Raw genomic sequence first — 13212 nt, 5'->3', positions numbered from 1 at the left:
AGTAAGTGTCATAGGTGATCCTGTTATAAAAGCCCAGGAGGGTAAACAAGATGTAACGACAGCCTCGGCCCCCGCTTCTCGAAACACAGACTTTCCCCAGCAAGGCTAGGACACCGCAGGCCTCACACTGGCCCACATCCACGTTCAGAGATCAGAACACGGACAGTTTGAGACCAAGGAGGAGCCTGGAAGGGATCCGATTCCAGAGCCTGGGCTCCCCTGCCCACGCCACCCTCACCAGCAGACTTATATTTTGGTGGGGGGACATGCTGCTGTGAGCATTTTTAACCAGTGCTCCTGTTGTGGGTAAAAGGCACTCATAATTTGAAGGCCATGTGGATCTGAGGCCTGTCCCAACTTCACTCGGATCAGGGCATCAATAATAAGCCCTCGACACCCCATCAGTACTCACTGCTGTCTCCATTACCGAGCACAGGGGACCGTGGCCTCCCAGGGCCACACACTGCACCACTTCAGACTGCCACCTGCAACCTGGGACAGTCCCTCACTGGAAAACACTTCCTAAGGCCCCTCCCTGGGAGACAAGCTGACCCTGGGTCACCACAGAGGGCTGGGCATGGGGGCCCTGGGACCAGGGCTGCCAGGGACCAGAGCAGCCCCAAGGCCACTCAAGGATCGTGGCTGGGGCGGCGGGAACTCTACTCCATGGATGTGCCGGAGACCGAGCTCTGACTCAAGGACGGGAACAGAGCAGCCATTTAGCCGGGCGAGCACCTGCAGCCCTGAGGTTAACCATTAGCCAGGCTCCGAGCTCCCCTGGCACCAGCCGACACCAGGCTAGTGTGTCCCCTTGTGTCCCTCCACCTGCAGGCTGCAGAGAGGTGGCTGGTGTGGGCGGCTTGACCCGGTGAGGGTGAGGTTTTCCTCTCCACCTGGGGAGGGTTTTCCCCTTCTCGGTAGATCAGACGCGAGGGAAGTCTACCCAGAGTTCCCGAGGAGGGACACCAAACACTGCCAGCGCCTTCTGAACGGCCGCCTTTCCCAGGAATCCTGGCGCCTTTCACTAGCCTTTTACTACCGATGCTGACAAAGGCCAGGCCGGATGTTGTTTTAGGTGTGGGAGGGGGAGGGGAGTCAAGCAGGCTGCGCCCGAGGCCTGGCTGGCAGTTAGAAAGGGCGGGCAGGTGCCCCATTTCCTGGGAAACCTGGGCTCAGCTGGGGGCCAAGGTCAGGGGCGCTTCCTGGAGCCCGGGAACCAGCAGCCATCTCCGGGAACCGGCCTGGGCTCTGACCAGGGTCCAGCCTGAGTCCAGCTCATTCCTAGAGGAATGGGAGGGGGTTCCTAACCTCACACCAGTCCAGGGCCTGTCTGTGGGCGCCGAGGGCTCTGCAGGCCTCTCCTCGGGGGCCAGGGAGTCCTCACTGCCCCGCCCCTCACTGCCCTGCCCCGTCCACCTGCCGGTTCACTCCCAGAGGCTCTTCTACTTCCCAAGAATACTGTCCCGTGTCCTCACGTGTTCACAGGTCTGTCACAGCCGTGTGGTCTTTGGAGCCCCACCCATGTGCTGGGGCACCTGCGGGGTCAGTGAGGAGAGGGGCTCGGACCTGCGCCCACGTCCCAGTTCCTCCTCAGTGAGCATCGTTTTCTCACCTGAGAGGCCAACTGTGAGTCTGAGGAAGTGGCCGAGCCCCTGTCCTTCCTCCACACTCGCTCGGCCCCGTTTGAGAGGAAGTCACGGTGCAGGGACACCGAGAAGAGGAATCAGAGGGTGGGACTCAGAGGCCGGAGCTTGTTCAGGATGTGGCTTAACGTTTCCTCCTCCACAGGACCCGTGACTCCACTGGGATCTCCATCCTTCGGAGCCGGCGAAAATACAGCAAACGAGAAGTTGAGAAATGGAGCTAAGCAACGAAGCCCGTCTCCCCAGCGGGGGTGCAGCCTGCTCGAGCGCCCTTGGGGCCCGAGGGGCTCTGACTGCGGTGTGAGGGAACCTTGGGAACAGCGGGCCCCATCCACATCTTTACTAACCCTCGGCTTTTCTTAAATGCCCCCCCTTCCCCCTATATGAAGCCAGGACACGTGTGTCAGGAAACACTTGCTGAGAAGACACACAACCAGCCAGCATGAGTGCCCACTGGGTCACGGCAGCTGGGGAACAGGGCCTGAGGCTGTCCCCAAGCAAACAGACCTCCAGGGACTCCACGGGCTTGCAGGCAGGCTCTCCAGTGGGGCTGGCACCACCGCTCTGGCCTCACACCCGTCCACCTTTCCAGCTGTGTGACCTTTGGTGTGTCCCTGCTTCCTGTATCTCAGTGTGCTCTCTACACTGCCCCGTCCCCACCGAGCCTTAGCACGTGTCCCCCTCAAGCAGGGTCTTCCAGGGGATCCTGGCCATGGGGCACCTGCGCACCTGCACACACACCCACACACCCACCCAGCCATGCATACATGTACACACCACACGTGTGTACAAAGGCACACACTGTGCATACATGTACACACACCATGCATATGTGCACACACTGTGCATACATGGACACACACCATGCATATGTGCACACACCGTGCATACATGGACACACACCATGCATATGTGCACACACTGTGCATACAGGTATACACCACATGTGTGTACAAATGCACACATGGTGCATACATGTACATACACTGTGCCTACATGCACACACCATGCATGTACACGAATACAAAGGTGTAGCTCATAGAGCTCGGTCGGGACACCCCGGCTGTGGGCCCTGTAACCTGAGCCCTGGTGTCACCTTTCACAGAAACCACCATTGTCCTCACTCTCATTAAACAACAGGAGTGAAGCCACATGAGTGTAGGAAACACTGACTCACATTTCAGGAACGATTCTTAGACAACCTCTCCTCCAGCGGGAGAAACCACAGTGGCCCAGGAAAGCCAGCGTGAGCGCCGGCCGCCGGGTGAGGCCTGGCACCCGCACCTTAGGCTGGGTGGCGAGAGCTGCCCACTCCCGCCCGGGGCCCCCAGAAGTCCGGGGCACGGCCTCCTTCACGGATGGAGCCCCTCTGAAAATTTCTCAGACGGTTCTCCCACCCCAGATGGCGTGTGAGCACACACGGGTGATGCACATACATGTAAGTGTACAGACGGCTGGAACACGTGTGACTCAGTCATAGGAGCCTGACCACCTTTCTTATCTCCAAAGATCAGTCACCTAGAAGCACTGATGTAGCCGCTCTGCCACCCAGACCACGGTCCACAGGAGCTGTACGAGTGACAGACAAGAGATTGGCCACCAGCCGGCCCGACTTTCTAACCGCGGCATCCACGCCACAGCCACAGGAAGCCACAAGCCCAGATGTGGCTACACTGGGGCTCAGGTCTGAGTCCCTGGACACAACCGCGGGGCTCCCCACGGGCACGGGCTTGGTTCAGCACCGTCCCCAGCCGCACAACCCCGCACAGCTTCCCACTGGCACACCTTCCGCCGGCTGTCTCCTCCGGGGGCACTTCAGTCTGTGGGTTCATCAAACCTCACAACCCCTGTTTTGTCACCACAACAAGCAAACAACGGTTCCGCTGCAGAAAAGTCATAGGAAACGGCACCACGGGCACAGCCAGGGGTTCGGCGCTCGGCCACCACACAAAGCTGCCCTTCCCTTGGGGGCGCCCATCACACCAGGGGCATGAAGGTGCCCTGGCCTGCAGACAGTGCCGCCCCAGGAATCCAGGCAGACCCGCAGCTCTGGGTTAGAGGGGGAGATGAGCCACCCTGGAACTGCTGGAAGGGCCCACGGCTCTCCGGTGACATCGGCAGGGCAGGTGAGCGCCACGTGGAGGACGCGTCCCCTTGCAGGACCGAGCAGAGCAGCTTCGGGTCAGAGGGCGGGACTTGGAAGTGCTGGCATCCCCCTGAGCGCCCCCCCCACAGCCTCAGGTGGGCAAAGACGCAGGCCACCTGCTCCCAAACTTGGAAGGCAAACGAGTCCCCATGACCACGGATAGCACAAGGGCAGAGTGGAAGGGAGGGAGCAGGACAGACAGACGGACAGTGTGTGCAGGTCAGGCAGCGCTGGGGCCAGGGCGGGGGCCGAGGGACACCTGAAATACGAATCCCCTGGTCATTTCTCACTCTAGGAGCAACACCACCTTGGGGAAGGTGTCCCTGCTGGCCGCCTCATGAAGATGTTCTCAGGATAAACGAGGCACCAAGGCCCAGGAACACCAACCTGGGGTCCGGACACCGGGCACTAAATACCCACGAATTTCCTCTCCGGCTCTGTGGACCAAACCAGAGGGTCTGTCCTCACAGGTGACCCTTGACTTTAAAACTTGGCAAATGAAACCCAAGAGGCACCACCACCAAAGCCGTCTCCTATTGCGGCCACAGAGCCTGGTGACGGGGAGTCACCTGGCTGTCTCAGCCCGGGCTCCTCTTGTCTCAGCTGCATGAGCGAAGGTGACCTTCTGGGCAAATGTCTAACAAGTGTCTGACAGAGCAGGTGTTCCCTGATGATAACAAAGGAAGACAGAAATGGGATCGCAGGTGGCCTGGCCGAGACCCACCCAAACCGGTGAGGCCCAGGTCACACCTGGAGCGTGGGTGTCATGTGTCCAGCATGCTAGGCCCAGGGTGCTGACAGGTTCTCGGCAGATGCAGGGCCCAGAGAGAAACAGGCCTGTGCTTTCTGCCCTGAGAGGGGGTGGGGGGGCCTGGGACCAAAGCTCCCTGGGGCACAGGGGGTGCAGCCCCAGGAGGGGAGGGGACGCCGCTGGCTGCCCACATTCGTCCTACTGTTCATTCCTCCAGCAGCCAGAAGGGAGGCAGCAGAGCCCTGGCTCAGGACAGATGCCACGCAGCCAGGCCCCAGGAGGCACCCACGGCGTCTGCAGGGAGCACCCAGCCACCACGGCTCAGCCAACAGAGACGGGATGCAGGATGGCAGCAAATGCCCACCAGACCCTAGATTCTGTGCACAGCAAAACCGGGGCCAAGGGCAGGCGCCTCGTCACTCTGGGAAGTGGGGACACACCTGGCAGATGCCCTGGAAGGGGTGCCGGGCACACCCGTTTCCTCCCCACGCAGGCGGAGCAGGGAAGGGCACACACACCCACAGTGAGTCACTTCCCACCACAACTGGAAAAGATGACCATCGGTGTCCTGCTGTCCCCAAAGTGCGCTGAGCCAGCAGGTGTCCTCCCAGCCACTAATAAGCCACTAACCTGAGGCTGAACTGTCATCTCCAGGTGGGGCGGCAAAGAAAACACCTGGAGGGACCCATGACATTCAAATGACATTTCTATTTAAAAAGCCAACAAGCCAAACAGAAAGTGGGGTCGCCGAGTTCACCTATAGCCTGATAGGAAGGTGGCATTTGTCCGGCTTCCTGTTCCAAAGCCACCGCGTGTTCCCCACAGTTGCCTTTTTATCACTCAGAAAATGGGCGTGTGGCCTCTTCACAGAGAAGGAAGCTTGGGCGCAAGTGACTGGGTTCCTGAAGGGGACTGACCCACAGGCGGCCCTACAAACGGGGACAGACCCCGGAGGGCGCTGGGTGCTCCCCGAGGCGGGCACAGCACAGAGAGCGCCGGCCCAAGGAGAAGCCGGGACTTACCTGCTCCAGGTGGACTTGGGCGCAGCGGGGCAGCACCACCTGGGGGGAGAGAAACGCGGTCAGCAGGGGGTCAAGGGAAACTCGGCGTCATGGGGGAGCGAGGCTCCCAAAGCCGAGACTGAGCCTGACCACGGTCACGGTTGCAAAGGATCAGCATGTGAAGTCCCCGTCTCTTCAGACAATGTAATGAAACCGTGGGGCCCCGCCTTCGAGGGAAGTGCCCGCCCCTCATACTCAGGGCATCTTCGGTTTCCAAGAACCAGGGGACCCAGTTTGGCCGTGGGAGCCAGGGCAGGCCCCTCCCACTGCACCCTCGGAGGAGGCAAGGGCCCTGCCGGGGTCCCCACCCGCCGCACAGCCACACCCGGGCTTCCGTTCTCCGCACAACGGACCATCTCTTCCAGAGCTACTTCCACACGTGGGCCTGAGGCGGAGGCTCAATGTGGCCACGTGAGTGTGGTCCCTTTATTCCAGGCCGAGCTCTGTGCGGGGGACAGTGGGAAGCGGTCCCTCGGGCTCCACCATGGCCCTCTGGTCTCCTCCCACGACGCCTGCAGGTCCATCCTCGGAGCTTTCCGCAGCGTGCCCAGGACGGAAACCCCCGGGGGCCGACTAACCGTCCTGTGGGCTGCAGCGGGTGGCAGCATGACCTTGGTTGTGGCCGCAGTGACTATTTATAACTCTCGCTTATTTTTCTAAGTTCCTCAAGGAGCATGACACATGGTCATTCATTTGTCTGAGACCTATTATTACTGCTCCAGGATCCTGACTCATGATCTCGTCTGGGGCAGGGGCACTCTCTGCTGGCACCCCGTCCTCTCCACCAACACACCCACATGCACACGTGCACGTGCACACACACACACACACAGAGGCACACACATGTACACACATGCACACACACATGCACACCGCAGCCCCTCCCCCTCTCCAGAACCACTGGCTTCAGCTGCTCCCCCCACTGAGATGTCCCGGAGAGCAGGGCATCTCCTCCTCATCTGTGTCCTCAGATCCACATGGATGGTAAAATTTGGTGAGAGAATAAGTGGGCAAATGAATGAAAAACCGAAAACAAAACAAACTGAAAAAAACCCACAAACGGCTTTGGAAACACAGGGCAGTGGACAGGGACACCGTGGTTAACGGAGCACCGTATGGTCCCAACTACATGACGTTTTGGAAAAGACAGAACTATGGAGACAGAAAAGATCTGGGGACCAGGGATTAGAGGGGGTGACAGGTGAGCACGGGGGGGTTTCAGGGCAGTGAAAGAACCGCACGATGCTACAATGGTGGGTAGGTGTCATTACACAGTTGTCCAAACACACAGGATGCACAGCACCAAGACTAAGCTGAAGTAAACCACGGGCTCTGTTAATAACAAGGTATCAACAGCCTGCACAACACCAAAGCCCTGGCCAGGTAGCTCAGCTGGTTAGAGCGTCATCCCCATACGCCAAGATTGCAAATTCGACATCCAGTCAGGGCTCATACAAGCAGCAACCAATGGATGCATAAGTACGTGGAACAGCAAACGATGTTTCTCTCTCCCTCTCTCTCTCCCCCTTCCTCTCTCTCTGTGAAATCAACCAACTTAAAAACTGTAAAAATTAAAAAACAATACACAACACAAAGACTAACCCTAAAGCAGACCATGGGCTCTGGTTAGTAACAATGTATCGATCCTGGCTCACAACAACGTAATGAGGGGAGCGCTCCCACTCACGATTACGTGAGGCTGACTGTGGGGGCCGTGGCACTGAGACTCCCCGGGCTATCTGCTCGGTTTTTCTGTAACCCTGAAACTGTCCTAAAAGTAAAGTCTACCAGTTATGTTTTCAGTTCATTGTCTGGAAACACGTTTGTTGAGAGAACAAATGGAAACCTTATGAAATATCAGGACTTGAGTCACACAAACCACAGCCACTAGGAGTGCAGCCAGAAGCTAGATGTGTCCGGCACACCCCCCCCCACATGTCCCCCTGGGACCAGGCAGGGTGTAATGACACCACCCACCCAGCCTGGCCCCAGGATGCACCCCAAAGAACAAGAGTGCTCCGTGGGGCCAAGAATCACATGGCACCTGGTCATCACCAGTCCCATTCATGCCAACATCCCAGCAGAGCTGACCACCTCATGCCAACCTGGGCCACCCCCTCACCTGCCCACACGTGTACGCTGAGCACGCTCCTGGCCAGGCACCCTGTTCCTCACAGTGATAAACAAAACACATGTGTGCTCAGGGAAGGACAGTCACTACCACCAACTGCAGGGACCTTGTGGTTCATCAGAGAGTGAGCAGGGCCTGGGGTGGGTCACGGGTCCCCAGCTCAGCGACTGCAAATCCTTGTCCAGAAACTTGATGACAGTCGTCCTGTCTGTCCCCATACCCGCTATGATGAAACACAGGCACTGATGTCTGAGGAGAGACCTCCGCTTAGAACTGATTTCCCATGAAAACACACAAGAGCCACCCAGAGAGAAGGGGACAGTCTGGGGGACAAGCCACCTGCCAGCCACAAGAAAACCCATGCTTACATCCAGAGCTGCAAACACCTGATTAACTGGTAAAGATCTCCAGCAAATGCACACACCTGCCTGTGTTCCCTCCACGTGGCTCGACCCAGTCCCAGGACAGGGACCACGTGAGAATAGTCAGGTTTTCATGTTCGGTCTCTGCCCTTCGAAAGAGGAAGGCAGCTGCCGCAGTGCGATGGAACCATGGTTGGTCAGAACACATGCACGTTGTCACTGGGCCACCCTGCCCATTAGGAACATGGGCGGCCAGGCACCGGGACTCCAGCTGCAGGTCCTGGTGTTCAGTGTCCCTCTGCTGATCTGAGGGGCAGATGCACAGCTTCTGCGGACACCCTAGCCTCAGCTGGCACCCACGTGGGCCCAAGATCTCTGCCCCGGCCATGCAGCTGCCCCTCAGACTGCGGCCCCACCCCTGGGAGTGGCACCTCTTCAGTGAGGAGACGCCAGGTGATTCCCTGAGCGTGGCGTCTAGGGTGAGGCCAGGTCAGGAACGGCGGAGCATGCTCACCTGCTCTCTCTCCTCCAGCCGGCTCTGCTCACAGGCTCAGAGCGCCCCTGGTCATCTGCTGCCTTCAGTGGTCAAGAGGAAACACTGTGCCCTGGGTCAGGTCCAGGCTGCTCAGCCTTCCTCCCAGGCAGGAATGAGCAATGCTCCTTCAGCACTTGGGGTCTGCAGGCGCTCGTCCCGCTCCTGACAGAGCTGAAGACCACCACGCAGTCACCTCCACAGAGCCACCACCGCGTCCCACAGGGACCCACCGCGCAGGCAGATCCAGGAAGGAGAGGGAACTCTGCTGGGTCCAAACTCCACGCACCTCCCCTGATAGGAGCGGCTCCCCCTCTGCAGAAGGAGCCCCGGGAGAGGGGTGAGGAGGGGTGATGAAGGGGAAGAGGCAGGGAGGCAGAGGCAGGGCCCAGCAGGGACCAGGAAAGGCCCCGAGGCCCGAGAGGCCTGGTGGGAACCACTTTATGGTTTTATCGTGGCTCCATGTGGGGCCCTGTCACCGTTTCCAAGGAGGAACATAAACAAACAGGCTGCACCCAGCTGCACCTGCCGACGTGGCACCTGCTGCCACTGGTATCAGCAACCTGTCCCCAAACGAGCAGGTGGACAGGCGGCCAGGACGGGGCAGGACAGGGGGGCCTTGCACCCCGGAGTGACTGTGCCCGGGAATGGGAGGGCGTGCGCGCGTGTGTGTGCACCTGTGTGTCCATGGGGCCGAGCTTGTGTGAGCTTGCAAGTCTGAGCTATGAGCGTGCGTGTAGGCTGTGTCTCTATGCGCTGAGTGTATGTGTGCCCAGCCCTGCACCTCACTGCCCAGGAGACACCCCCGGGCTGACCTGGGTTTTTGGGGTGCGGCTCTTTCACCGGGAGCGAGATGGCCTCTCACAGCCTGACCCGGCCCCGTTTCCTTCTGAGAGGCAAGTCCTGGGGGAGAGAGCACGGCTCAGGCTCCACGGGCGCCACAGAAGAGGCTTCTTTTTATTACCATGGTCGCCCCCTTTCCCACGGCGGACCCGTTCCCGGATCCCAGTGGATGCCTAAAACTGCGGAGAGGACCGACCCCTGGATATGGTACTTTTCCCCTGAACAGACATAACCTCTGACTTGAGGGGGGAGTCCCGGCGCCGGCTCCACTGAGCTCATGCTCTGGGCATCGCGGAGTAAACCAGGGTGACCGGACACAAGCCCTGTGATGCAGGGACAGTCGGTCTGACACCTGAGACGGCTACTGAGTCACAAGTGGGAGGGAGTGTTACAGTGTTGGAGATACTGGACAAACGGACGAGTCACAGCCCGGGCGGATGCAGTGGGACAGCAAGAGAGTTCATCACGCTCCTCAGAGCAGCATGCAATTTAAAACTTATGGATTGTTTATTTCTGGAATTTTCTATTCATTATGTTTGGACCACGGCTGACCAAGGGGAAATGAAACCTCAGAAAGTGAAACTGTGGTTTAGGGGGATGACTTGACCACCTACCGACAAACTCAGCTTTTGTGGTCGTCTTTTCTTATTAAGTCCTACTGCGGACGAAGCCGTGTAAAAACTGACACCTGATGCCACACACACGATGACGCGGGTCACGTGGACAAGGGCCACGGGGACTTTGAGAGGCAGCAGGAGTGACGCTCGCAGGCTGTTTATCATCATGAAGACGTCTCGGCGGGGCCAGGAGGCTCCCGGCCACAGTCTGCATGGGCTCTGCTAAGAACAGCGGGCGCTTGGGGCTCTGGGAGTTTCTACGGGAATTAGGAGTGAATGGGCAGAAACGCACACGGACGAGCTGAGTGGGGGCTCCCAGAGAGGGGGGAGCAGGAGGGCACCCCCTGAGCAGTTTCGGTGCATGAAGGAGCCTGGGGGGCAGTGGTCCCTGAATTCCTGCTCAAAGGAAACAGCTTCCCTGGAGAGAGAGCAGAGCACAGGTCCAAGCGAAGCCTCGCCTCACACATTAAACCTGGGGTGGGGCTCAGACGCTCAGGTAACAGGGCTCACCTACTGCTGAAGATGCAGCCGGAGGGAGAAGTGGCTATGTGATGTGCAGTGTGGCCTCAGAAGCAGCCACCCTCGAATGACACCAGGAACTTGACCCCAAACGTGCTAGCTGTGACCCAGGGAGCGTTTCAGGAGGAGACAGGAAGCCGCCCACACAGACTCCAGTGAAACACTCCGGACACACACTGCAGTGGCCGGGCATGCAGGCACCGTCCAGACCTCAGTGCTGGCCCTCTGACCCAGGTGGCATGACTGTCCCCAAACTCATGCTCCGGGGGCATCCCGGCCCTGGGCCAACAGGGTGATGACAGGAGCGTGTCACTGATGCTAGCACGTGCTGGGGAGCTGGCTCACCCCGGGCCCATTTTCCTTCGATGTTCCCACCCGGCCTGTGGACCATCAGAGGAGACCCAAGGCCCACGCGGGCCCAAGCCAGCAGGGGCCAGACCACGTCAGATGTGGGGCCAAGACCTCTCCCTGTGCTCTCAACTAAAGCTTCGCTGTCTCCCCAGAAATCTGAGGTGCCTGCATCCAGGGAGTCTGCACAGGGGGTAACCATGGCCCCACTGTCGGGAAGAGCCACGTCTCAGCTCCCCGAGCACCCGGCTGCACCCCTGCCTGTCTCCAGGCGCGGCTGGGAATCTATGGCCCTCTGTTCCCCCTGAGATGGCGTTAGGGTTTGGGAATAAGAAGGGGCTTTGTTACTGCTGGTGGCCTTCTCTCTCGCTGCTCAAAGCTGCGTTATCGAAAAAAATGAATACGACACGTTCCCCCCGAGATATAATAAGAGTAAAAGCTTATCTATCTCAGCCAACTGCCAACTTCTGCGGCAAGAAATGCCACAATCAGTGATAGTTAAGACTTCTGGAATATTCTTTGAACCAAAGAATTCAATCCCCTAGGTAGCTGGCCGGGCCGCCTTTAAGAAAAGGGGACAACGGCCGCGGCTCAGGTCTGCAGCTGCAGGTCAGGGTGGGCGGGCCAGCAGTACTGTCATAGGTGTGCACACTCACACGTATGCACACTCACATGTATGCACACCCACACACATGCACACCTACATGCACACACACATGTGCACACACACACTAGGAGGTACACTCACGCACACATGCAGGAATGACACAGGACAGACAGCCCCTCTGGGTGGCTCCCCCACCCTGTGGTGACGGGTCACAAGCTGTGCCGGGCAAGGCTCCCTGTGAAGAAGACCCTCAGGAGTCAGGGGGCTCATCTAAATCCTCACAGGGTTAGGAAAACCCTCTGTGAAATCCAAAACCAGTCCCCGAGGTGGCATTTTACCCCACCCATGCCCCACTACAAGCAGAACCTCTGCCCCACCCAGCTGCAGGGTACAAGTGCAGAGCACACACCGGAGGAGCATTCGTGTGGGCACAGAGACCTAACCAGGCTGGGCAGACATCCGTCCTGCCCACGAGTGTGAGCAGGAACCTCCTGGCCCCTGCGGAGAGGGCCAGCCTTCCCCAGAGCGAGATTGGAGGTGACAGCAGAAATGTCCAAAGCCCCCACAGACGCCTGTGCTGGAAACAGCTCCAAACACAAATCACGTGGCATTTCAGAGGAGGCCGGATGGGTCCAGAGAGGACAGGAGGGGCTGCGGCTGGGGGGTGGGTAACAGTACAGCAGAGGTTTGTACTATTCTCTCTACTTTCCATGTGTCCCCAATTCTCCACAGCGAAAAGTTTAAAAAGAAGTCATTTAACCTCTTTCCTGAAAGGAAAATATAGTGCTGGACTGGCTTGTAGTTCTTTCAACTTTGTGTGTGTGCAACGGACACATGTACATGTGTGTGCATGTGTGCAAGTGACACAGGTGCATGTGTGTGCAAGTGACATGTATGCATGTGTGCTTGTGTGCAAGTGACATGTGCATGCAACCATGTGAATGTGTGCAAGTGACACCTGCACGTGTTCAAGTGACATGTGTACATGTGTGTGCATGTGGGAAGTGTGTGTCTGCATGTATCCACCTGTGTGTGCAAGTGCCTGCATGTGTATATATTATATGTTTGTGCATGTGTGCATGCCTGCATGTGTGTGTGAGTCTGAATTGTGTGCGTGTGCAGGCATGCATGTGTATACATTGTGTTTGTGCATGTGTGAACATGTGAATGTGAACTGCATGTGTGGTGGGGAAAGCAGAGGAAACCAGGTCCCAGGTCCTCACATGCAGGATGCACCCTGTGAAGCCAGCTCACAGCACATGAAGCCACCTCCCGCATGTGTTCCTCCCACTCAGCCAGGTCCCAAGACCCTCCAGACCCCACCTCCCTGGACCTCCAGCCCGGGCAGCCTGAAAGACATCTGATGGCCCCACAAAAGCGGGGCCCTGCTGTGGGTAACAGTGTGTCTGGAAAATGTGCGAGGTGCAGACACAAAGACTGGGTAGAAAACCAGGGCTCCATCCAGGAGGGCCGGCAACTTCCCACACGCCATTTCCCCACTAATCAGAGTCCTGACCCACCCACGCTCACCAGGCCCCAGAGCTTCCCAAGGGCCAGCAGCACCTTAACCCTCCAGGGAACGCGCAAAAGCAGGACAACTCCCCCAATTCAGGGCCCCTCACTTCTGTGACAGCCTGAAAACCCCAATCAAT

The 13212-nt window shown here is 58.4% G+C and overlaps 1 protein-coding gene across 1 annotated transcript in view; it reads right to left on the bottom strand.

The window, feature by feature from the left end:
- TNS3 (tensin 3) overlaps positions 1-13212 on the bottom strand; it is a 102624-nt gene that overhangs the window by 77540 nt on the left and 11872 nt on the right. The window contains exon 4 of the mRNA XM_087821275.1: positions 5563-5601. Coding sequence (XP_087677401.1) covers positions 5563-5601 — 39 coding nt within the window. The remainder of the gene's footprint in view (positions 1-5562; positions 5602-13212) is intronic.

This window comes from Miniopterus natalensis, chromosome 10 (genome assembly GCF_054644295.1).
Source record: "Miniopterus natalensis isolate mMinNat1 chromosome 10, mMinNat1.hap1, whole genome shotgun sequence".
Taxonomy (NCBI): Eukaryota; Metazoa; Chordata; class Mammalia; order Chiroptera; family Miniopteridae; genus Miniopterus; species Miniopterus natalensis.
The sequence above is the reverse complement of the archived record's forward strand: the minus strand, read 5'-3'. Positions and strand labels throughout refer to the sequence as shown.